The sequence below is a fragment of the Prunus persica genome, chromosome G6 (genome assembly GCF_000346465.2).
Source record: "Prunus persica cultivar Lovell chromosome G6, Prunus_persica_NCBIv2, whole genome shotgun sequence".
NCBI lineage: Eukaryota > Viridiplantae > Streptophyta > Magnoliopsida > Rosales > Rosaceae > Prunus > Prunus persica.
The window spans coordinates 12,138,101-12,165,144 of NC_034014.1; the positions used below are offsets into that span (position 1 = coordinate 12,138,101).

Here is a 27,044-nt window from a genome sequence, read left to right on the forward strand (position 1 = left end):
GCTCATTAATCATTTTTACCCTCAAAGTTCAGCTGGAAAAAGCCTTCCCAAAAGTTCCGCACTCCGGTGTACAATTTGCCATGATCTTTCAAGGGAACATGGCGAATCCTTACATTTATATTTCTCATTGTCCTGTCTACTTCAAATTAAGACAACCTGCAAAGTAACTATTCATGCACTCGAGGTCTTACGTTGGATGCATTAGAGAAGAGCTGCATTATTTTCATCTTGACCATGATTGTGATTATTTTGGCTGAGCATATCTGGTTCTGCACCAATTATATCTAGCATTATGTAATTTGAGCTTACTAGAAATATTCATTACATATAAATATCGTATCTCCGCAGAAAATTCGTAAAATCAGAATTTGTTTAGTAAATTTTAGACACGTACATAAATAATTAAATAAAATTATTCTTGAATTTTTATTTGATTAGTTAGGGAGAACGGAATCCTGTATGGTCGATCGGATTTTTGGGATAAGATGCTAACCCTAGGGACCACCATCCATAAAATAACAAGTGATAAATACGGTTTTTGAAGTTTGTGTATGAGTTTGGTCAGTGGTCTGACTTCCAGGTAACTTCACTGATCAAAAGTCCATGAAATTTGGCAATCACAACAATGATATATATGGAATGCATTATACTGAACTATCGGCAACTTTAGGCGTTTCACTGCTGTAAAGTGTAAAACATCATGCCCTGCTTCTAGAGAGGCAGTAAAGTCATAGATCCATGGACGCCTAAGTCAACGATGGAGTACCACCATTCTGTGAATTGTAATTAAATAAATAAATAGCACAAACAGAAGCAGCCATGCCCATGTTTGTCTACAGATCCAAACGGCATAGAATATATCCATTTTACATTTTCCATTTTTAAATTCCTTAAGAGTGCGGTGATGACAAATATAAATAATGACCATGACAAAAAATTGGTCAAATATCTAAATCACCAAACTTAGACTTACTTGAACACATGTTTAACTTCAGAAAAACAAGATTAAATAAATTTAGAAAAATCAAATAAAATAAAAACCCCAAAGTGCACATGACAACAGAGCTCATCTTCAGAGGTCCGTGATTCCTTGACATTTTATTTAATTATTTTATGAAAAATACGCTTTCAGTAAAAGGTCATATATTCTTGTCAATAGCAATTAAACATCCGTATAAAAATTTTGCTTTTTGCTTTTTGCTTTTTGTTTTTTTGAATGAGTATCTCTTTTCTCTCTTTTCAAAGAAAGAGGCAAGCAGTCTGCATAATTTAGATATTCTAATTTCAAAAAGAAAATCTGAAGAAAAAGAAAAGGAATCATCACACACACCGACAAATTTTCTGGCTTGTAGTAAGGCACATCAAAACAGTCCAAAAACCACAGCAATTGATGAATATGATATATTGCCAATCTGTGGCCTCCACAGCACACCTGAGTGGCAAGTGGTTGGCTTACAGCCTTTGAATTTTATGATTGCTTTCGTGTGGTCTGCAAGTGCAAGGCAGTATCCACATTAATAGCACCTTCCAGCCAGCTAATACCAATCGAGGCGAGTCTTGTCTGTGTCAAATAAAAGCTTATTTCGAAATCAACTAAACAATGACGAGTTTGTAAATCAAGTGATTAAGTTACATTTATTTTTTCGTCCGAAGTCTTAAATTCGATTTTCTCTTCTTAACATCGCTTGTACTTTAAAAAAGAATTTTTAAAAAAAATATCAAGGAAAGCTAAACATGGCATTGGACTTATTGGTGTAGCTCAACAGACACCAGCCCCAACAACATAATCATGATTTATTATAATAATAAAGCAAATGATCCAAGGAAAGCAAAACATGCCCATAAATTATTTTACAAAGGAAAAGAGGAACCTTCCATTTCGTCAGCAGTACGCGGTGTTGGTTCTATCTAACACCATGTACTTACTGATGATAAAAAATTACGTTGACCAGATGGTCCAGATCTCTCTCCCTTCATTTACACACACAACACACACCACCTCTTATTTCCTAAATAGAAATCTTTGTTCAATGCAGACAGTCTGGAGACGGTGCAAATTGTATATACCAGGGAACTGTTCTTTTGGTTTGCTTGAAATTGCAAAAAGTTATCTAGAACAGCATAAAGGGCAAAAGTAGAGAAATATTTCCAGCGACTTTTTAATGCTATCGTAATAGTGGGCCCGCATGTTCGTTAAAATTATAAATCTGAATTACACATTCTACTAAAAGCCCTCACATGAATTTGACAAGAAACGATTTCCCGGTAAATATAATAAACATTTTCATTACTCTTAGGCCCCTCAAATTCAATGGAGACCCTTTTTTCTTGTCGTGTATTACACCGTACAAATATTCCATTTCTAATATGTACAAAACACGCATCAAAAAGACAAAGGACCTACTGCTATACATACACTACACCATGTCTGCTGGTACCACTATATCATCACGCCACAAAATACCAATTTTCTTTTAGTTTTAACCCAAAGTAAAAAAAAAAAAAAAAAAAAAAAAAGAAGAGGTACCTTGCTTGCTTTGCTTCCCCTTTCAATACTTTGACACTAGTGGGTGGCAGACTGGTTTGAGGTTTCTCTTTTTCCTCTGCTTTTTGGCCGAACGTGGGTGGTTGCGGATAACAACCCGCGATATACAAGTTCTTCTCCCTTTTTATATTATCTTGTTCGAGAGGAAAGGACTCAGTTGGAATTTCCTATGGGTTAAAAGTTTGGGGGCAAATTCTTACGCCTCTCCAAAACCCTATTCCCCCACTCGGTTTCTCCAACTTGTTGCCAAATCCTCACCACCCCCTCGGAAAACAACATTTTCACTGGTTTTTTTCTTTTCACCTGCACATGCATATAACCCATTTGACTCAGTTGAGTGTTGTTTCAAATCAATTGTAACTAAACACATAATGATGTGAAGCAAGAAAATTTGAAAAAAAACCCCTTCTTTAGACTTTAGCTCAAAGCAAGGACTGAGAAAAAGACAGGCGTAGGGTCCAAACATTTAAAAAAGGGAGCTTTAGAGTGGCATCCCACAACAAGCAAGCTCTCGAGTCTTGAAGGTTGAAGCTACCTAACTCTCTCACTATCTGTTTTGCTCCTTGTCCCTTCGCACAAGAACAATGTCATCCGCTAAATCTCACAAAACCTCTATATTCTAATAAAATTTTCAAGCTGAAAATTACCAAATGGGTATTTAAGGTTTGTAAATCTATTGCCAACTAAACTTAATTACTTGCATGCAAGGTGCTTGCAGCTCAAATTCGTAAAAGTATTTATCCCTGCACCCGAATTTCTAGATTCAATTTCCGGATCCTTGATATCAATTGTACAAAAAAAAACAAAACAAAAAAAACTAAATTTCTAGCATAATGGGCTCTAATCTAACCCATTTCCGAACTACCCTAGCTGCAAATTGATTATGACTTGGACTTATCTCTCTCTACCTAATAATCTAACTGTCCCGGGATACTGTTTACTGACCAAATACTCCACTGAGTCAACTCGCTAACTCACACCAACAAAAAAAACAAAATGTGGAAAAAAAAAAACAAAATGTGGAAAAAAAAAAACAAAATGTGGAAAAAAAAACGCGCTTACCAGAGTGAATGAGCAGAATCTCAGTCCCGGAAAATGACCTTCTCGGCCAAACCCAACAAGGGTTTCAAGCAATCCGGCGAGAACTTCCTCGCGAACAGGTACGACTCCGACAAATTCGATTTCCGCAGCCGATGAATCAGCTCCGCCGACACTTCCCCGGCTAGGTAAGTGTACGGGTGCCCTTTTACCGTACCCGTCCAATTTACCCGGGTCAGGCTGTAACGGGTTAGCCCATCCGGATCCGCCATTGACAACAACGTCGGAAAATAGTGCTCCTCAGGGTAGCACTGGTCTTCTCGATAGCACGGCATTCTGAATTTTCTCCACAGCGCCCGATCCTTCAAAACCACGAGCGCGTGGCGTCGGGTGAGGAGAAAGAACTGGGGACCCGACCCGGAACTGCTCGAACGGGACCTCCGGCATCATCGCGAAGCGTCCACGGGCGGAGTACCGCTTCCAGAGACTGGCCGATTTGGAGAGGATCTCGATGAAGCTCTTGGGCCGGACCTTGAGGCCCATCTGGGCCAACTCGGCGTCGGAGCCGGTGGCGGGTCGGGTCAAGTCGAAGGTGGTGGAGAAAAAGAGCGAGTTGTAGACGTACCGGAAGGAGTGGAGGGGTACGCAGTACTGGGATAAAACGGCGAAGAAGAGATTGGCAGGGTCGTCGATGACAGCAGAGGCAAGGAGGCGGCGCGTGGCGGAGATGAGGGTTGCGGAGGCGCGGTAAGTGCGCTTGGAAGGGACGAGGCGGTTGTGGAAGACGGTGCCGGGAGGGAGGGTGACGTTGGCGGCGGGATCGGCATGGACGTAAATATTGTAAAGATTGGAGTTGGTTTTGGAGAAGAAAAGGGACCAGAGGGGGGCGAAGTGGAGGTCAGAGTTGGTGAGGAAGAGGAAGGCGATCTTGGGTTTGGAGGATTTCGAATCGAGGGCGAGGTGGGAGAATGTAGGCTTGGGTTTTCTAGGGTTAGGGTTGAGGGCGCGGTTGAAGAGGATCTGGTCGTCGAGCTCGTCGGAGGCGGATATGGGGATCGGAGGGCGGGAAGGGGGGAGGAAGCGTGGGGCGAAGAGGAAGAGGAGAGAGAGGGAGAGGAGGAGGAGGAAGGAGACGAGGAATGGGGTGGAGGAGAACATTGGATGGGAGGAGCATGCCAGGGAGGAGGAGGAGGAGGCGGCGGCGGTTGGGGTGGCTGATTGGGTAGGTGAGGTTCTATGGGACTTCTGGTGGACTGGAATTGTGTGCCTGTTTTCTCTGTGTTTGGGCGTGGTTGGAGGCTGAGGAGGCTGTTGCTGCTGCTTGAACGACTCCAGTGGACTTGAAGTGGGAGAGAAAGAGAGAGTTCGGGAGAAATGAGATTTGGGGGATTTGGAGAAGGAAACTGATGATTCCAGTTTGTTGTATGGAAGGGGCCTATCTTTTTTTTGTTGGTCGGAGGGAAGGGGCCTATCTTACTGGCGCTGTTACAGATCATTAATACAACCCCTACAAAAATTTCTTCTGTTTCTTTTTTTATTTTTATTTTTTCGTTTTGGGAAATTTGACTTTCACTCTCTTGAATGTGACCTTCAGTCTTAGGTAATCAGATTTAAGTCATGCAATTTATAACGTAAAATATTGTTTTGCTTTTACTAAAATCTATTCAGCTTTATTAATTCTAATTCTTATCGTAAATAGTTTTTCAAATAGATTTTAAAAAAAATGCCACAGAAACTTAAATAGTTATTGTCTATGTGGTACGGATACTCCAAAATGCTGTCATGACACGGTTCCGACACGTCCAAGACACGGTAGGGACTAGAATGAAATTTTAAAAATAAAAATCGGGGTCTAAATATGATTTTTAAAACTTTAGTGGACTGATTTGAAATATTTTTAAAAAGATGGGTTGAAAATGAAAAAAGACTTTTTTTAACCTAAGGAGGGTGTATCCAATTTATACTTATAAAGACTTTTTTTAAGTAAGTGACTTTCATAGAGATGGCAAATTCTTAAATACTTTCATAGAGTTAAAAGTCACTAGTAAATTGGCAAGACTTTTGCTATTAACAATTAGCCTTAAAAGTATAGAAAATTCATTCGTTTAATAAGCTTTTTAAAAGTCATTAACTTTTTGGATACCACCAAACTTTTAAATACTTTTTAAAGTCATAACTGAATACCACCAAACTTTTAAATACTTTTTAAAAGTCACAATTGAATACCACTAGACTTTTATATACTCTTTAAAAGTCTAAATTGAATACCTCCAGACTTTTAAACTCTATAAAAGTCATTAAAAGTTTGAATTGGATATACCCCCCTAAATGAATCTCACGAAAGTAGCAGCCACTTCACTTCATTTCTTCCGTTGCAGCAGCTCTTCTCCTCTTCTCCAGCTTTTGCAAAGGTGAGTGTTTTTGCAATTTTTTTTTCCTTTGTTTTCAAATGCTTTTATTTATGTTTTCTATTTTCTTTTCTTATTTCTCTCCATAACTATAGAAGAGTTGGACTTGATGGTGAGGTGAAGAATCTTTTTTTATGTGTTTTTTTAAAAGAGAAACACAACAAATAATAAAAGTCTTATGTTTTGATGTATTTTTTATATTTTTTTAATTGTTTTTTTTTTGTTGGTATTTTATATGAGTTATTTGTTTTGTTTTATGGAATTATGTGACATTGAAGTATTGAGAATTAATTATTATTTTAATTGCCGTGTCCTAGCTATGTTCGTGTTCTAATTTTTTGAGATTTTCCGTATCACCATGTCGCGTTTCTGTGTCCCCGTACCCGTGTCTGTGCAACATAAGTTATTGTTACAATCTCCTTTTATTGAAGGAGCCTTCAAATTATTTGAGTGCCCCTCAACTAAAATTTAATTTATTGTTCTATAACAAAATATGCTTAAATTTTCAAATAATTCAAAATTAGCTTGATTTAAATTAAAACATTAAAGCATCTCACTTTTGGATTTAAGACCCTTTTTCTCATTCTTTGTATTTCTTAAGAGCATCTCTGAGGGAGATGTTAAATTCAACGTGGCATTTTTAGCATGTAGACAAAATAGTTGAAACTAACTTCAACCGAAATGTTAAATCCTACGTGGAATAACAAATTCTCTCTCCTATTGTTATTTTTGGCCGTTTGACTTTGTGATGTTATTATTTTTTTATATTTTCAATTAATGTGCCTAGGAAGTAATAAACATAATAGAAATTTAGTTATATACCCAATCTTAGACATAGTCTTATAAAGAAACCCTATACCATTTAAAAGCTATAAATTTGATAGTTGTAATTTTTTTTTAAATTTAATAGTTGTTTTTTAGTTTATTTGTGTGTATTAAATACTTATATTGCCCTTGTACTATGTATTTGAGAGAGAAAAATCAGATCTGCCCAGATCTGCCAAAAAATCAAATCTGCCATGAAACCAAATATGCCCAGATCTGCCAAAAAACCAGATCTGCCAAAAAAACAAAATCTGCCAAAAAACCAAATCTTATTTATTATCTCATTTCTCGTTGGTGTTTTCTCTGGTGTTGGAGCAAGAGGAGCTTCCGTTGAAGCTCAGTCTCAGGTCCAACTATATTCTTCATCTTTAATCTACAATTTTCAATATTTCACATTCGATTTCTTGTTCTAAAATCATGCTTCTATTGATTTTTTTTTCTTCGAATTGTTCAAGACCTCGAACAAACCTCGATCAGATGCTCTTAGCTTTACTCCTCATCTTCGAGCTCTACTCATCTGGCGCCACATCGTCATTGTCGTTGTCATCATCGTCGTCGTCGTCGTCGTTTGGTTTGGACTTGAGATTTTTGATCTTTTGCTTCAATAATGTGTTCTCTTCGGATTTTAGTTGATTTTCAAAATGTATTTTAAGCTTTGATGATCAATTTATCTTTTGTTACTATTTCAGTTATGAACCTCATTTTTGTTTAACAATGTACTTCTACGACAGAGTATTAACAATGTACTTCTATGACATAATAGTATTAACAATCTGGGCTCGGCTTATTTTGAGTTGGTCTGGTTTGTTCTTTCGTCATCTTTTCTTTGGTGGACATGTATTAGAAATAGCAACATGACAAGCATTAATCAACATGACAATAAACTAGCAGTCCCTACACTGGAACATTACATGTATTAGAAATAGGATGTCAAAGGAAATAGCATTGTTATTACCCTAGACTAGAACATTACAGGGGTAGATATGCATTAGAAATAGAATGTCATAGGAAACTAGCAATGTTATTACCCTAGACTAGAACATTACCTGAGTAGACATGCATTAGAAATAGGATATCATATGAAACTAGTATTGTTATTACCCTAAACTGGAACGTTACAACCATTAATCAACATGACAGTAAACTAGTAGTGTTATTACCCTATGTTGGAACATTACAGTCATTAATCAACATGACAGTAAACTAGTAATGTTATTACCCTATACTGGAACATTACAGGGGTAGACATGCATTAGAAATAAGATACCATAGGAAACTAGCAATGTTATTACCCTAAACTGGAACATTACAGGGGTAAACATGCATTAGAAATAAGATGTCATAGAAAACTAGCAGTGTTATTACCCTAGACTGGAACATTACAGTCATTAATCAACATGACAAAGCAGTGTTATTATCCTAGACTGGAACATTACAATAATTAATCAACATGACAGTAAAGGTGTGGAACATTACAGTCATTAATTAACATGACACGTTAATGAAGCTACAGTTTTCAAGACGTTTTGTTTGTAATGAATTGTTTGGGTTTTTTTATAAAATTGGGCTAGGCTTGTTTTGGGTGCTATTTAAGTTGTTTGTGTTGAGCTTCTTTTTTAAGTTGATCAATGGCAGTCATGTAATTTATAAGAACTTAAACACTAATTTCTTATGTAATAAATGAGTTTTAGGTGTGTTTCTTAAGTGCATTCCATGTGGGGTTTTTTTTTTTTTAATTTCACCTCATATTTTGGGTATATTAGTGAAGCTCCCTAAATATAAACACTATGTAATAAAATAATATTTTAATCAGACATGTCAGGTGGAATGTAAAACTTTGTTATATGTCAAATTGCCACATAAGCCAACAAATTCAAATTCAATGTTTGATATTTGACTTCTCGCTTAGAGATAATCTAAGGTGCTTATATTGTTCTCAATAAAGCATCTATTCCAACAACAACAACACAAACGTAGACACATACACACACCAAGGAAGAATTAGATCGGTAATAAAATATGGTAACTTCTCCAATATATTTATACCAGCAATAAAATATTGTATAGAATTAGATCTACACCATGGAAGATGTTATCATAATAGTCTTCATTGTTTGGTTTTTTATTATTATTAATATAAGTGATATTTAGGAAGGGGGAATCAAATTTAAAACTTCGAATGCAAAGGTATATGCTCTTAATCATTTATTTTTTTTGGCCAAAGTTAAGAAATGGATGGGAGAAACTCGCACACAGAGGTATCATGGGGGGCTTGAACCTAGCACCACTTGGGAGCACACCAAAGGCTCGGCCCAATCTAACTAACACTCTATTGGTATATGCTTTTACAAGCTCCTTATAGTCGTCATTGTCTGGTATGATTGTTTGGGTTAAAGAGGAAGAAGAAGGAGAAAGGTGATTAGGGAGTGATATCCACATATTTTCCCTTCACTCTTCTTCTTATTAGCTACAAACAACAACAAAATTTCTCTCAAAGCTCTGGACAAAATGAAAAAGGTTTTTCTGCAGTTTTGACCACAAGTTGGAGAGATTTGTTGTAATTGAAGATCTTGATGAAGACCAGTCTAAGGAACCAAGTGAAGCATCAAATGATGAGTATGCTACATATGACATTCTTAGTGTATGTGGAGAAGAGAATGAAGAAGTTCTTAAAGTGAGAGGCAAGATCAAAATAAGAGCTTCAAGAGTTAAGCAATACAACATGGATCATGACTTGAGAGAGCCCAAATTTTTTTTAAGGCTTGAATTACCAACCATAAAAAAATGCCAATAGTTGTGCTAGACCTTTGAGGTTTCTAAAGAATGATCCCCATAGGTTAAGAGTTAAATGTGATGGTGAAGCTGATGATGGCCTTCGTCGTTGGGTGTTGTATGTTTCAAATGTTGGTGGAGGTCCTACTGTTAGGATGAAGAAATTTGTGCCTAATCACACTTATGGCATAAAGGAAACAAGTAGATTTGCAACATCAAGTTGGTTGGCTGCAAGGTTTGAAGAGGAGCTTAGGATCCTAAGATGTCAATAACAGATTTCATGGCATTGGTGAGAAAGAATTACAGTATTGATGTCTCTAAGGGTTAGGTCTATAAAGCTAAGCAAATGTCAGCTGAAAAGATACAAGGCATAATTGAGGAACAATATGCAAATCTTTTGGACTACTATGAGAAGCTTAAGAGATAGACAAGCTGGAAGGTCGCAGGCTAATCAAGCCTCCTGTGTACGACAAACAAGTTGGGAGGCCAACGAAATCTAGAGTGAGAGAGCCAGATGAGATCCTAAGAGCTATTCCACCGTTGCAGCCCAGCCCGAGGCGAGGGCAGGAAAAAAAAAAAAGTCGCTCCAGCGTGCAGCCCAGGCCCGGGGGTGGTGTGGGACCCACCAACTCGGGCCAGCCCGAAGGCGAGACCAGCCCCAGGTCCAACTCGCGTGTTGCTGACGTCAGCACTCGCGTCACGCTGACGTCAGCGCGCGCTGGTTCAAATTTTTTTACCGTTGGCGCGTATTCCCCAGCCTTCCGATCTGCTTCTCCAAATTAATCCAACGGCTGAGGCTTTTTTGGGCAATAAAAATATGAAAAAAAATCGTAAATTTTTTTTAAAAATTCTAAAAAATTCTGATATTTTTTTTCTATAAATACCTATAAATACCCTTCACTTTTAACACCAATACTCTTACATTTCATTATACTTCTACTATTATTCACTCTTTTCACTCAACATTTTCTTCTTTTTCATCTAGCATTTTGATTTCATATTTTTATGGCTTCTTCTATCGAAACCGGAGGGGCTTGGAGCACCATGGAAGATGTTTCCTTGTGTGAGGCTTGGCTCCAAATTTGTCATTGTCCCGTGTCCGGCAATGAGATGAAATTTTTTCATATGTGGAAAAAAATTCATGCTGAATTTTGTGAAAAAATTCCGGGGTCTAGTCGTACGGAGATGGCATCATCCAGTAGGTGGAAAATCCTGAATAAAGAGTTGGGAAAATGGAGAGCTGCCCTAGCAAAAGCGATGGACAACTATAGAAGTGGGGAAAATCGTACTAACGAGGTAAGTATTTTATAATTTTTGTTTTATTAAGTTTAATCTCCTAATATATATATTTTGTTAATATTGCTTGCATTTTCAATATTTTGTTAATATTTCTTGCATTTTAAATATTTTATTCATATTTCTTGCATTATCAATATTTTGTTAATATTTCTTGCAATTTAAATATTTTGTTCATATTTCTTGCATTTTCAATATGTTGTTAATATTTCTTGCATTTCCACTTGTTTCTTAATTTTCTTGCACTTCTAATTTATTTGTAAGGTTAATTGCATTTTCATAATTATTTTTTTTGTCTTACCCCGAGAATGCCTATGTCTTTCCACATTCCGGCGGCGGCCGACTTGTGAACCACGTCGGCGACCTTGGTTCTCTTCTTCTTGCAAAGTCACTGCTATGAGAACTTGCTCATCGACTTGTCTCTGCAACTCATTGACTTCATCTGCTCTACGATTTCTCTCTCTTGTTTCTCTCTCTTGCCTCTCCAAGCATCTCCTAAATTCTTCCATTCAGAATGAATGAAGTATGAATTCTAAACTCTGAGAAATGAAAATATAGAAAGATGTGGTGTGAGAGGTATGAGCTGAGACTCTGGTTTTATAGAAAATTTTGGCAAGATAGACATGCCACGTGGCTTGATTTTATTGAATGAAAATCTTATCTGAAATTTGAAATTCATCCGAAATTTGAACCCTAATTTGTATGAAATTTGAATTTTGAAATTCATCCGAAATTTGAATCCAAAAATCTTATCCGGAAATTTTATCTGATTATGAATAGTCTTGACACATAGGAACCCGAAAATCTTATCTGAAAATATTACCCAAATTAATTATTTTCATTAAAAAATATGAGGAAAAAACAAAAAAATGAATAGTAATTGCCCTTAGTTAAGGCAACGGGTGGAAACACAAATTACTATTTGCAAGGGCAACCACTATTCACGTGAATAGTGGCTGCCCTAGCTCCACCCTTGCCATGGCTAAGGACAAATGGGTGGAGTTGCTCTAAGAGGTGCAACTAGATTGAAGAGGTATGTCATAATCAAACACTGTAGAAGATGTGGCTAAGAAGTTCACAATACTAGTAATTGTCGTCGAGATGGGAAAGGTACTAGTAATAATGCACAAAGGTCAAGGCAGGGCAAAAGAAGGTCACAACCTACAAATAGCTAAGCTCCTAAGGCGAAAATAGCCAAGTTGCAAGCTCCCAAGCTACTACTAGGGCAGTGAAAAGGGCAAGGCTACAAGTAAGTTATGTTCTTTTATAATCACATTCTCATGATATGTTAATAAAATTACTGCTAAGCATGGTATGACATTATGGTTGTTTTATGTGATCATTTAATGCAGGTTGTTAGAGGAGGATTGAGAGGCCAAGGCATCACTACTCAAAATATTGGTGGAGGATTTAGAGGAGGATTTAGAGGCAAAGACACAACTCAAAATTCTGTTGGGGGGAGAGAAACTACTCAAAATGCTTGTAGAGGGACATGAACTAATCAAAATACAGGATTTGTAGGGACATCACAGCATGCTGTGTATATCCATGCAGGGGAATCACAAACTTAGTCAGTTGTAACCTTTATACAACAATAAGTTATAAATCTCCAGCAAAGAGGGCAAGGCCTTAGAGGCAGTCCCTATGAATTTTTGCATGTGTGGATAGTGTGGATGCCTTCTTTTTATTTATTTATGTAATAAAACATTTGGTTTGTTAGGGAGTGGTTAGAGCTCTTGTTTTGGTGTGCAAGTTTGCACTCATTTCCTGCATATTTGGGTTAGAACAATTAAATGGCTCAATTAATTCCAATTCGGGTTTTTTCCCAACCCTACTTTTTGGTTTCGAAAACTTAGAAATAAAAACATAAATAACATTACAATTAAACAGGTCCCAAGCCAAAACCTAAACCTTTTCATATTAGCTCTCTGCAACTTGATCTTCCATGCTTCTCATGTTTCGCAAGAGTCCACAAATCACACCCGTCACTTCTTTGCATCATTGTTCATTTCAAAAAACAAACAACTAAAAGATTCATCAAATTCACATAATCAAACTCACCGATTCTCTAGCACAATCATAGAACCTCATTTCAGGGTTCAAATCGGTCCAAGATGTCCTTATTAGAGCATCTTTTCCACATTTGTTGTATTTCATCATTTGGTTAGCTTCACCGCATTTCCGACAAATTTTCTTAGATTTTTGCCCTGATGGATCTTTTTTGTTCTCTTAAAAGATGAGAAGGGAAGTGACGAGCTTATGATTTTGTTACTAAGAATCTGGGGCTCTGAAATTAGGGCCAAATGGAGAGAAGAAAAGGAGGGAAGTGACGAGCTTTGGACGTGAATTGACGAATTTACCCTTAAAATTCGGTCACGTGCCTATCATGTGCAAAATCTAACGGAAAAGTGGATGGCATCCTTAAGAATTTGACGGTAGGCCCTAAATTGGGTATTTTTTTCAAATGCGTGTCCTAAATTTACCGAAAAAATTAGTTGTGCAGTAAATGGATAATAGTAAAATAGTTCAAGAGGCAAAACTATAGAAAACCCAATAGAAAAATTTATTGTCGGTGTAAGGACAAGGAACTCTCATATCAAGATTAATAAAGTTACCGACAAACAAATATAAATAGAATAGCTTCAAAGTCTTTTAAGTTTTCCAACAGTATATAAATGTGAGTAACTGCTTATCCTTGAAATCTTATTCTCCCTTCACTCTTATTCTTTATATTTGGTGCCATATTAGTTTGTTTGTTTATCTTTGAAAACTATTTTGTACCAATGATCGAATATATATATATATATATATATATATAACTAATAATTGTGTTGCTTTTATATATCCAAACAAGCTTTACAAGGGACAAATAGGAATGATTGAAGGGAGAAGAGGAGTTACTCGGTTCTGAGAAAAAGATAAAATTATGTTGTTTGCAGCATATACGGACAAAAAAAGTGAAAAGGAAAATATGTGAATGTGATACGACATTTTTAGCCTTTGGAGGGGTTATAAATGACATGACATACGCAGAATAAAAATCAAGTAGATCATAATCTAGAAAAATTAAACGAAGGGTCGTGTTTAGAAATAACACCAAGAAGTCTTGAGATTTTTTTTTATGCTCTCTTTTCACATTAGAGGAGGTTCTCTTAATATTTGTATAGATAAATACAGCTATACGACTATAATGGATGAATCTTGATCTTAGTATCATTAATAGTCATGAAGGATGCTACATAAATTTTAAACTTGTGATGCTAATTACAATGAGAGTGTGTTAGAAGTTTTTATTCAATTTAATTACTAATTAAAGCATTACAAGCAAGATAGATCCTAAAGGACTATGTCTCAAATTCTATAATTTTTAAATTTATACTATGAGTCCTAAGAAAATAAGGAAACAAACGATTAAATGAAAAAATTTATCGCTGATGATTATTTGGTCTAGTGACACCTAGCCTCTTCTTTTGTCGGAGGATATTAGAGTTGCTCAAACAAACATTCAAATCATAACACCCTTCAAAGTGAGCATTCAAAATTGACTTGGCATGACACTATAAAATTCACCTTCATTGTAAGGATTATTTTGCCCTTGTTTTTTAATCTAAGACAATATAATATCAATCATATTATTTAACTACGGGAAAATAGTAGAGAGGGTGAGAAGTAGATGAAGACAATGAAATTTGCTATCAAAACTTCTGCAGAAATTTTTTGGATGCTCCCCCTAATGGTAGCACACTTCAATTATTTGATAACCACAACACAAACGTCATTGATATCACACATGCTTTCTGCACAATGCGCTTTGGTAATTCTTGTATAAAAATTGCTTCAATATCATCATTCCAAGACATATGTTTCTCGTTATTCATTTGTATCCCTTTATGAGGATAAGAGCATTGAAATATTACATGGAATAATTAGTCATTCATACAATTTCATGTATGCTATAAAAGAAATTCATAGACTTTTCAAGGATCCTAAATATTCTTACATACATAAGTTTGAAACGTTGCGACGATATTGAACTTGAATTCGTATTCAGAATTTAATCAAAGTACTCACTGAGAAAATTTTGATAATTTTCATTTCAAAAAAACACATCAATTGAAAGCTATTGAAATTCTTAGAGATTTTCTTTAAGTAATTTATGTATTTTATGATACTTTACATCTCTTTGATTTGTTCTTAGGTATTCCTTGATCAACCGCTTATGGCAATATACTTCAAACATTTCATAATTTTTATTTATTTTCATATAATTGTAAGTCTCCATAAATATGCAATGAAAACACTACCTAAGATGAATCATAGTTGCATCTATGTATAATATAATAGGAGAATATTGTCATAATCTTCGGTCTCTACAGGGAAACATTGTGGCATGTTAAGTGAGTTTATTTTACTTTATCACAACCACTTATTTGTAACTTATATAATTTCATATCCTTTAGTGTTTGAACTGTAGGTTCATGTGTTCCAAAAATAAAATAAAAAAATTATTGGATTACATAGTTTGGTAAATTCTTATTTATATTGTTGATAGTTAGTTTAATATCATCGTAACACTTGATATATGTATTATAGAAGAATGAAAAAAAAAATATTCATTTATGATCATCAATTTGTAAAGGATATAGATATTTTTATAGTCATTGGAGCCACATACCTATTTTCGAGGCTTTCATTGTTTTCTAATGAACTTTTGTCTCTGATCATCATCCCTTCGAGATCAATTAAAATAGAGAATGAATATTTCATAAGTAAATTTAAGTTTTAGCTACAAAAAAACTTTCATTTTTGAAAAAAGTCAAAAAAATTTCAAAAAAGACAGAAAAACCCATTCACTTTCAAACCGAAGACATGCAAATGTAAAATATTCCTTAAAAAATTCAAAAATAAATAATAATATTTTTATCCATTTTGACTTCTTTTAAAAATATTTCTCTCTTGACCTTATCCAAAATGTCCCATATTTCATAGCATTAATGGAGCCGTAAGGGCCTACCGAATTTCTCGGGCCACCCAACTTCCCCGACCCATCATCCCTTTCTCACGGCTTCAACGTAGCCTCCACCCAACCCAACCCTACATAGCAACCTAGCCCACTAGATCGGACCTACTCCGCCCCATCCTTCAAAGAGAGGATTTCCAATTGACAATCATATAGGCGGTGGTGGGTTGTGGCTTTTGTGACTGAGATCGGCAAGACGACGTCATCCCCCTTGGAGTTAATAGAACAGCCAGAGCCAGCACCAATAAAAAAAAAGAAGAAAAAACCAGACAGCAACAGAAACTAAACGAAAAAATGGAATCAAAATCCAATAGTTGATTTTAGAGTGGAAAATGGTCGAATACACAGAGAGAGAGAGGTAATTTCGTTATCTCTCATTAGATTAGTACATTCTAATAAGTTCCCAGACTGTTTGGATATATGGATTCAGATCCAATCTAGAACCTGACACAGAATGGCATATAAGAAAACAATAATTGTAAAAGAATAACCAAAGGACAAAAATGATATACAAGATATGCACGGAAGTTTCAGGCAGCCATTTCCCAGATTGTTCTACTAAATATTTGCAGTGATGATGACTACAGGTTTCCACTTACATTATATTCACCCCAATTCCCAGATCCATTATTGGCAAAACCATATTACACAGATCTAATGAAAATCGTCGACGCCAACTACTATGAAAATTGTACATTTAAATAGTAAACACCGATATGCTAACATAATTAACAACACTAAACACAGCTGATTACAACCAATTCACACTCTGATCCCACTAGTCTTATTCCTTCCAACAATCACAAACTGAGCCATCTTTGACACCGCTGCAGTGAAACCACTTTGAAATGATTTGACCGTAACAAAAGCGAAGTAGTTACAGTCTCCACAATGTAGCTCCATATGTACAGATTTAAAACAAGAAGCACCTCAACGGGAAATGCCATGAAAGTTATTAAACGTGGAACATTTAAGTTTAAGCATCAACAGCTTGTGAGACTGATTTTGTGGGATTTGAGTCCCCTCTTCCACTGGGTTTTGATCTAGTCTTGATGGGCTTCTGAGAACCAGGCGTACCTTTGACATTAGATCTAATAGGATGTCTGGAAGTTTGGTAACCAAGACCTCCCCCTGATCAAACCAAATAAAGAAACAAATAAATATTGAGCAGCATAATTACTGCTGGTTTCCTGAAAGATCGGAAATAGACACCATAGCGCATTGTTTGAATTACAATGCAGCATTTAAGAAAAGTTACTTGGGGGATATGACAGCTCTAGGATGCTACCTGCTTATTCTACAAGCATATACACCTATCTGAAGGCATGCACATTTTCAGAGAATGAGGTCAAAACCCAACAGTAACTTCAGAAAGTTGTAATAAAGAAATGCCTGAACGCGTTGCTAATTCGCATAAAGGAGCTCAAGGCATCTTTCCAAGTACAGAAATTTAGGTGGGAGAATGCCCACACACACACACACACACACACACATATATATATATATATATATAGAGAGAGAGAGAGAGAGAGACTCACTGCTGTTAGGCAGAGACAGCCGCTTCTTTGCTTGTTTATCTGATTCTGTGGATCTCTCTTTTGGATTACTATGGGATCTTGAACTAATACCAGGTTTTGAATTTCCTTCTTCAACTGGATCTTCCAAATATGGTTTGGACTTTGGCTTGCCCATTTGGGTAGTGGATGCTTCCAACATGCCCGCTGACTTACTAGGTGAAGAATCACAGCCATCGGAATTAAAGGGACCAACCTGTTGACTTGAAAGATTTGATTGAATATTTGAAGAAAGGGGCCTCTTGCCAGCAGACTTTAACTGGGATATACCGCCATTCTTACCCTCAATGGATTCATTCTCATGCACCATTACTCCATCCCTAAGATTAATATCTAGAAAGCGGTTCTCCCAGGGACGGACAGCCATCCATCTTTCCAACCAGTTCCAACCCCAGCTGCTTTTATCTGGTTCGAACCCAGAGGGAACTGGCTGCTGTCTTGATCCAGCTTGCCACTACAGAAAACGAATATGTTATGTGTAAGTCCATGGAGGCGAATGCTTCTAACAACTCATTATAGGACAACAACTAAAAGATTAATGCAGCCGATCTGAGACAACCCTTGTGTGCACGAGTGCTAAATTTCCATAAATAACATGACAAAAGGCATCAATCACATCAAAATGTTTTTAAAAAATGTAAATTTTGCTCCTTCACCCTTAACAAAGTTCAATAGGAAATTAGAGGTATGACCTCAATTTTTATGTTTCTGTATACAATTTTACTAAAATGGGTCATATTTTAATGACAAAGTGCTCTTTACATGTTGGAGTACCCAGTATATGCTTTTTGAAAAACTTCTGACACATATTTTTGTAAGTATCATTGATAAAGTGTCTGAGAAGTCTTGTTCATAATTTTTTTTTAAAAAGAAACATAATATTATTAAAGTAGGAAAGCTAATTACAATGAGTTGATAAGGAACACTATTACTTCTACCTGAAAACTTATCTGAAAAGAAATCTAAGCATCCAGGGCTGCAATGCCTGTTAAGAGTGCGTTTGATGGCTGATGTACACTTTAATTTAAGGGAATAAAAATAAGGCTTTAAAATCCCTCACATAAATGCCTCTAAGTTAGTTTTATAAAATTCAGTTGGATGTGTAATTCAGAGACCACAGAACGTGACAAGATTGTCTAATGACATTGAATTCTAAAAGTAACTGGCTCCACATCAAACGAATTCTATTAATTGAACCTTCTGTTTGAAACAAAAGACTTTGCAAATGATGAATTCATTTCAATTGAACTGGATTGCTTTCTTTGGTTCCAAGCACAGTGATTACTATTTTATTTATCATAATAACGAATTATCATTTTTATAATAAAGAGATAACATATTAAAACCCAAAATCCTAAACTGAAGCCGCTATTTTCCCACCCCAGACTGTTATGTTTCTACATTGAAGTTTCTCCTCCTTCCATCTGTGTTAGCATTTGTATTTCATTTCCTTTCTAAATTTTGGTCAGTATCTCCTCTTTCCCTTCAATCTTCCTTTTATTGCAATTCACAATCAAATTCAGCAACAAAAGAAAAAAAAAATGCTGCTTCATAAAACTCAACCGAGCAGTTAACATGTGTCACCTGATGAGCAAGAGCATATGCCATGGCTCTCTCACGCTTAGCTGCAGCCTCCTGCCTCTTCAAGAGCTTGGCTTGAATTTCTTGAACAGATCCTACACTGTCACACCATCCTTCCTGCAACAGTCAGAATAAGTCGCCATCAACAAGCCTACACAGATCTAGGATGCTAACCAGAAACAAGAATGGAAGAGGTGAGCATGGATGTACATCTACAAGAGCTTATATCAAGCATAACGGCATTTGATAAGCTAGGGCAGCGATATTGCAGAATTATCTGTACATCATTAATATGCAAAATTATCTCCATTTTTTTTCTTTCTTCTTTTTCGTTTGAGAAGAGATATACTTTTATTGAACAGAAAGTATAAATTCATCACTGCAAGGAGTACACCACATACAACAAAAGGAAATATAGTACTACCACAAATCCAAAATGTCCAAAAATTTAACCAACTGCCTTCCTATCTAGAAGTATATCGGATAGAGACCCTGAAGTCAGTCGAAACAGATGCCCCACATAGAAAACAAAAACCTAACCCTACCTCATAATTCCCCAAGTTCAACATAAAAGCAGCCTCAAAGATTATTGCCTTCTTCCGACTTCCATAAACCTTATGCACTTTGCTTAACAATGAGAAACAGCTCGGTGGAATTACCCAGCTGGATCTTGATTTGTGTACATTCTAATTCTCCATGTTTTAGTTGTACCATTCTTTACTTGAGATGAGATTATATACTGTGGAGTAATTATAATGCTATCATCTCAATTTTCTCCTCTCCTTCTAATGCTGTCATCTAGATTTTCTCTTGTAATTCAAATGTTCTTAATTGTTGTCACTCTTCTATTTTGACCTTTTGATAATTTCTAATTACTAAATACCATCCTACATATCCCACCCTCCTATAATTCATCCCTAATCCTTGCTCAACATTCATGCAAACCGAGTTGGTCCCAAAACCTGAAAGTAGGTTAGTTAGAGGTTATATACTTCAAAGAAACCCTAGGTCCTAGGACAACACTGCCCTTGTTAGCACCCCGGGATGGGGTCCTACCATGGAAGACAGGTGTCAGGCCAAGATACGGCAGGTGGGGAATTCCCAGATGGGCGATGCCATTCAAAGTTGAAAAGGAATCTAAAAGAAGAAAATTAGGTTAGGTTTAGAATTTTCAAAATTGTGGCAGGGTGGGAAAAAGGAGGTAGGTGGTTGGGTAGGGTTGAAAATCAGGATGAGGATAGTGCTAGTCAAGGAATCAACAAAAAACATAGAGGGAGGGAGAGAGAGAGAGAGAGAGAGAGAGAGAGAGAGAGAGAGAGAGAGAGAGATGCTATTCTACATGGGATGATTAAATTAAGAGGCATTTTTTAATGACTCCCTAAATGCCTTGAGATTCTCTAATCACCACCCAGCTTCTTTCGCATTTATTTTCCGACACCTAGCTCTTTTGCAATGTTTCAGTGTTTCAGGGGGTGGAAAGGAAAATTCGAAAAATCAGAGTGCTATTAAGGAATTTGGCTCCCACATGGGGGTTTCATATTTTCCTATCAAATTAAAAATCAGAAATTTAGAGAAAGCATATAAGTAAAGATATCATCTGAACATGGTATATTGTGTATGTAATTAAAGCAGACAATGGTACTAATACTTGCTTCTATTTCTCGAACATGAGCCTCATTTGCAAGTTGTTGCTGAAGTCTTTGTTGAACCGTTTGACTTTCCAATGCAATGCGAACGCGCCTTGCTCGCACTCGAGCCTGAACTCTAACTAAAGCTTGCATACAGCGAAGAGTTATTGCAGCTTGTTTTCTCACAGCATGGCCTCTGACTAGGGCTTGAAGTCTTACCAATCCTTTTAAAGCTCGAAGAGCTCTTCTAGCCTGACATAAATCACCAAAATATTATAATCTGATCACAGTTAAAAATTCAAAATGGAATCAATAACTCAAACTATATGGAGGCATAAAATACGGCTACTGTCAGCAAAACACAAACTTCATGAAGATGTACTATATTCCAGGCAGACTGCAGAACAGAAAGATAATTAGAAACTATCTAGGTAATGTTATTAATATTATGCTAGGGAAAAGAAATACAACAGGAGATGGACAAGCAATTCCACCTAGGACAAGCCAATACAAAGTATAAACACAACTAGCAACCAGCATTCCTTGCAAAACTCACGCCCAACCGACATGAGTAATGCTATAAGGAAAGCCCTAAAAGGTTTAGACAACAACACCCTAAGAGAAGCAAGAAATCTAATTCTATCCCTAATAAAATACATCTCCTTTACATTTCCTGTTACTCAAACAAGTTGCTCATCATCATTTACCTCTATCTACTATGGAGAGTGTAATGATATTAATAAAAAGTACTTATTCAAATTACTCCTTACAAATTATTGTCTTATTCATTCCATCCTACCTGCTATGATATTTACAACAGTTATTTTACCATTCACTGCCTCCTATGATTATTCCTCAAGCAATCCAAGAGATTCTACTAAATAATAAATTTTCCCTGCATGCATTACTGATTTTAATTCACTTCAATCATAGTGAGACTGTGAGAGGTGGCATTTATTGTTTCTCAGTTTATAAGCCCTTCTTGCTAAAAGGTAAATGATTTTTTAAGGCAACAAGATGATGAAAAGTATTAAACATAGTTAGAATTTGAAAGATGAAACAGACACACAAAAGAGAGGTATCACGAAGGGGTTTGGGAACTTTTTCCCCTTTCTTTCGACAGCATATACGAAAGAGGTTCTGTATAATTCAATAATAAGTGAAAAAAGAGAGCATAAAGGAAAGAGGTTGCTTGATTATCATGAGCGTATATCTTACATAAAAATTTATTTGCCACTTTCATCTGATAAGGATAAATATTCCAGACAATCATTTTTGTTTAAGTTATGTTTTTCTTTTAATTAGCTATGGGATTCACAATAAGCAGATGCTCCCTTAATCTCAAAATATATTTCTCGCTTCTCGCTTCTCTCTTCTATCTGTCATATGGGACCCCTAATGTAGCATGTGATTGCAGAAACTATATAACAGCTGTGGAAATTTCGAATTTTATCACTCGACCAATAACATGTTATGCAATTCCAAGTTCTAATTACATTAGAGTCCATAAACGTGTGCATGCATGCAGACAAAATCCTCAAAACCTTCATTATCTATGTTAAATTAATATTTACTGCTACGTAATAATTAGAAGAATCTTAAATCCAGTATCACAATAACTTAAAAGCTTGAATGTCAAAGTTGCAGCATAGAGACATCTAGAAAGAGGAGTCTGAATATAAATCCACTTGAAAAAGCCAATACAACATTATGCTTTGCTGACTAAGTGAAAATAGGATGAGAAAATTTAATACCAGAAACCCACGAAAGGCTGTTTGGATGCGTGTGGCAGCCCATTGTTCTCTCACATTCCGCTCACTTTGTACATCATGTACTTGAAGTGAACCAGAAGGTGAACCCACAGTATCTATGTTTAATTGAGTACTGGAAACTCCAACTGGTGGAGGAGCATCTGCATCAAACTCACATTGAATTCTAGAGTCAATCTCAATGGAATTCTTTCTTCTGTGCCGAAACTTGTTACCAGCTGTTCTCTGCAAGGATTATAAAAAATAAAAAGAAATAAGTCAGACAGGCTGATCCTTTTAACTACATGGAATATTACCATATTCAACTTTCCTTAGAGTTTCTCAAGTTGTTCATAGGATAGGCCAATTGAAGTCTGGAGGTTACATGACATTTGTTTTTTTAACAAACATATTGTACATTGATAAGTACTTTTTTTTTTTTTTTTTGGGGTTACAATGGAGCAGAAGCCCAACCAGCAAAAGCTAAACAACCAACCTGGGCCTGGCAAGGTCTTTCTTATCCTCATCTAAACTACCCATCAAACATTCAAAAGTAGCAACTATGTGACATGATAAGTTCCTTTTCGCATAGCACTGTTCTAAAGAGCTTAAGGTATTAATATGGGGACTACTGTTACAATCTAACACTTCTCCTTCAGTGTATGCTTCTCCCCACCACTAGAGAGTCTAACATGTGGAATTCAACATAAACTGAGAGGTTGTAGTTGGAGAAATTTGAACTCAAGATCTGCTGCTATGAGACCATAATTTATTGGTTTACCAATGTACTAAAAGCTCAAGCTATTAGGTTGTTATGGAACTACTGCTTTTTATTCTAACATACGAGATATACACACAAAAGAATTTAACAGCTTCACTGCATCACTAGTGTAAATTATATAGTCTGACCAAGAAATGTACTTTTTCCACAATGGGAAAAATCTTTTCACCATCCCTAAAAATTTTGTGCTCATTATAAAGATATGTTCACAATTCCTACATAATAAACGAGTTAAAGCTATAATCTCTAAACACCGGAATAAAAAATTCTACATTTGCGAGAGCAATTAGCAGCAAGTTTCACCACTTAGTTTAATTTGTGCACAAACTCTAACTACACAACTCCAACAGAGCCTACAACTAGTAACAAAAAGAGAAACTGTGATGAAACCAAAATAATAACCTCTACCTCTCCTGTTCCCTACATTTTGCTTTTGTCATGGGCAGACTCAAACTACATAACCCCAAAGAGCCTGTAACTAGTAACAGAAAGCCTTGAACTTGATAGATCCAAATAAAAAGCCTCAATACCTTCCCACCCTTCTCCTGCTGAACCACACCCCCCAAGATATGGGGGAAAAAAAAATGGTTTTACAAAACTGGACTTTACTTAGGGTGGATAACACACATCCTATATTGCCAACTCTCAAGCTTTTTACTTACACATGATCTACCCAAGAAACCCAGCTATCTCCAAGCATGTGAGAGTGGCTCTAGATAACATAAGAAAAAATTCTGTACTATTTTCATATGAGTAACTAAGATGCATACACTAAATTAAATTCTCAAACACAAATCAAATAACCATGGGGCACATCTATATGTTTGGAGAATGTGAGAATATTCCAGAAGATTTCAAATAAGATTAAGAAAAAAGTGATTGATTCTTTATCCAACCTAGCAAGACACCAGATAAACAACTATAAATAAGAAGCGTAAGATGTCTAAGACTAGTAATGGAATGATATGGTACCCACATTTTCATCTCTTTCTGAAGACTGTGACTTTTCTGATTTCTTTAAGCCAACCAATGCCTTAATCCATTTTCCAGAGACACCCATGGCGCAGTCACTTGAGCTCAACCAAATATACACCTGCTAAGGGAAAGTTTTAACGAACTAAGTTGAAAGTACACATATAATAAGTTATTATTGACTAAAATATTACTTTACAGCCAACAAGTAAAAACGGGAAGAAAAAAAAAAATTTGACCAGAAGGATTCAAATCTAAAATTGCACTAAGTCAAGAGACAACAAATGCTCCATCCCCCGGCCTCTCACCTATCAGTACCGACCTCCAACCAAGGAACTACTGCTACCATAGAACAGTCACTTCAGTAAACATGAATATACCAGGAACACCAACCAAAAACTCCAGGCAACCTCCTCATCTTGTGGACACTTCAAAAGATCAAATATCTATAAAAAAAAAATGATTAAAAAAAGATAGAAACTTCAAACCAATGCGGAGCCAGGTAACCACACATATGACACGAATCAAAGTGGACAACAAGAACAATTTTTATCATCGGTCCATAAACATAAAAGGTTCTGAAAATGGAAGTTAAGCCCAACTATGGCGATGTGAAATATCCTTAGACCCATATGCAAGCAATATTACACTATAGAAAATGATAATGGAACTTAACACAGTTACATCACATATACAGATCCTGTAACTTCCACAGCCAAGAGTCCAAGACTAAATGTACTTGTTAACAAAATTCACAATTTCTGAACCAAATTGCTTAACTATTACTTCCTCCATGAATTATATAGGAAGAGTAGAAGAACTTCAGAGAATTCAATTAAAACGCAAGAAGCTCAAAAACGCTCACGATATCACAGATAGCCAATCATTTTCATCAAACTAACATCTTTACTGCAAACCAATTGATAGTTCAACGCCCTAACTGCATAAAACCTTACCAACCCAAATTGGGATCAACCAAAGCCATTTTGAAGACCTACTAAGCACCCCACTAAAACCCAAGTTCAGTCCCTCAATTTCTAAGGACCCATATTCCAACTTTTCTAACGAATTTGAACAAAACCCTCGAAACAAAAACAAAAAATCCCAAAAAAGGAACAAAGCTTGAAATGTACTACTGATAAAAGAACAAAAACATACAAAGAATTGTGCAATTAAACCATGCAGATCCACCTATCACGAGCTTACGAAGCCCAATTCACCTGCAAGGCGGAAACTTCAACACACACAAGTAGAGAGAGACCAGTAAAGAAAGAGTAAGCTGTGTGAATAATGGGAGAAAAGTGGTAGATACCTTTGATCTATCAATGGGTCAAATTAGTCAAAACCTCTCTTTTTGGAGTATTTTTTCACCAAAATTCAGCTTTTGGAGCAACAGTTTTTATTTTGCTTCATTCAAAAGCTCTCCAGTTTGTGAGCCAAATGTGATAAATAAAAAAAAAGGCCGGCAGGGAGTGAGGACCGGTCTCGGCTAATGTGCCCCGGGAGGTTATTAGAACTTTTTCGGACATACGGCGTCGTATTAGGTGGTGAAGGAATGGTCGTGTCCTTGTCACGCATGAGGCCACAGAGTGACAGAGTCAATCACGGGACGAATGCGAGCCCCACCCCCATCGAATCTATTGATTGGTTGAGCCCACGTTCACCGGTTTTGGTGATGCTTTTTTCCCGTGCATACGTTAGCATTCACCTTGCATCAGGTGAAAAAGCAATCCATTATTATTAAATTCTGTCATTCTTTTAATGAAAATGATAGTTTAAACTATAAAATATGGTAGATTTTTCACATATATTATTAAAGTATTATAGGAGTTTGAATAAGAGATTATTACTCTGCAAGTCAAAACTTTTTTTTCACTGAACTAAACCCCGTTGGCCAATATGATTAAAATTTTAAAATCACTTAAAGTACGCTTGATTATTTAGTACTAGTCTCTTGACAAGCGGTCTTGTGCGCGCAAGAAGCCTTTATTTTTATCAAACACTCAACCCTCTACTTAAAGTCTTCTTAAGTCATCCCAAATAGCTGAGGCTTCAAAAGAGGTTGATAAACCCTCATTTAGAGTTGCGATGGAATCTTCGGGGCTTTAAAGGCACCTCTCCCAAAATGAGAGACTCTATATCCGAGGCTCTATATTTCTTTATGATGTAAGCCATCTCCAACCATATTAGGGCTAAACTCAAATTTCCACCTTCTAAAATACAACTATTCATGTATTGCCTGGACTCAAAATATTTTTTCCTCCAACCATGCAGACTCATAATTTGAGTCCTCATATTTAAATTGGTTAAGAATGAATCTCTAATTATTATTTTTTTGTCGTTAATTTTCTTCACATTATTTTTGTTTCAACATTCGTGATTTAATATTCTAAACATTTTAACCTAAAAAAATTCAAATTCCAAAACATTTTATAATTTCACTTAAAAAAACAAGGACAACAACATTTTATTTCATAGACTTTAGGTATATTGGTTCTTTACTTTTACTTTTACTTAATTGGATTCTTTTATCTTCATTCAATGATGTTCTGAACTCATGCCCACCTCTCATTGTCTTCTTCAATTATTTTTTGAACCATTTCTCATATCCTATTGTCCTGTTTCAATCAGGTTCTAAACCATTGCTCATCTTTGTCCATCTCCCTTTATTGGATTCCCTTATCTTTCTCTATCTTTTCCTATCTTCATTCAATTATGATCAGACATGAAACAGGGTATTCCTTTTGTCATCTTGCCATTATTTCCTCTCTTCCTCCTTATCCTTTTGTCTATTTAAGAGGAATTATTCTACCCAATCAAACACAAAATCTCCTTCAATCCCATTCTTCTTCTTAC

The 27,044-nt window shown here is 36.1% G+C and overlaps 2 protein-coding genes across 8 annotated transcripts; both read right to left on the bottom strand.

Moving 5' to 3' along the window:
• On the bottom strand, positions 2,244-5,290 carry LOC18774547. The gene is given in 3 exon segments (XM_020566822.1): positions 2,244-2,848; positions 3,608-3,990; positions 3,992-5,290. Coding segments are annotated over 2 exon segments (1,113 nt in total). The 5' UTR covers positions 4,742-5,290; the 3' UTR covers positions 2,244-2,848; positions 3,608-3,627.
• LOC18772632 (protein IQ-DOMAIN 1) lies at positions 16,367-25,673 on the bottom strand. 7 transcript variants are annotated; one of them, XM_020566119.1, is made up of 9 exons: positions 25,501-25,673; positions 25,347-25,408; positions 24,497-24,634; positions 24,193-24,309; positions 22,442-22,681; positions 20,712-20,939; positions 19,063-19,176; positions 17,443-17,932; positions 16,367-17,035 (listed from the first exon to the last, which is right to left on the bottom strand). In XM_020566119.1, exons 4-9 carry the CDS (start codon positions 24,274-24,276, stop codon positions 16,881-16,883), a joined length of 1,311 nt encoding a protein of 436 aa, XP_020421708.1. In that variant the 5' UTR covers positions 24,277-24,309; positions 24,497-24,634; positions 25,347-25,408; positions 25,501-25,673; the 3' UTR covers positions 16,367-16,880. The 7 variants fall into 7 exon arrangements, with proteins under 7 accessions (XP_020421708.1, XP_020421711.1, XP_020421710.1 ...); XM_020566121.1 differs by having other exon boundaries at positions 16,423-17,035; positions 24,428-24,634; XM_020566122.1 differs by lacking the exons at positions 25,347-25,408; positions 25,501-25,673 and adding an exon at positions 25,409-25,461 and having other exon boundaries at positions 16,394-17,035.

Bases quoted from the DNA above. Each gene is read 5' to 3' on its own strand.
- LOC18772632 (XM_020566119.1), bottom strand. From the start codon at position 24,276: ATGGGTGTCTCTGGAAAATGGATTAAGGCATTGGTTGGCTTAAAGAAA. The intron at 19,177-20,711 runs GCAAGTATTAGT...TGACTGTTGCAG, and splicing joins CTCATGTTCGAGAAATAGAA to GAAGGATGGTGTGACAGTGT. The intron at 17,036-17,442 runs GTGAGTCTCTCT...TGGTTTGATCAG, and splicing joins GCTGTCTCTGCCTAACAGCA to GGGGAGGTCTTGGTTACCAA.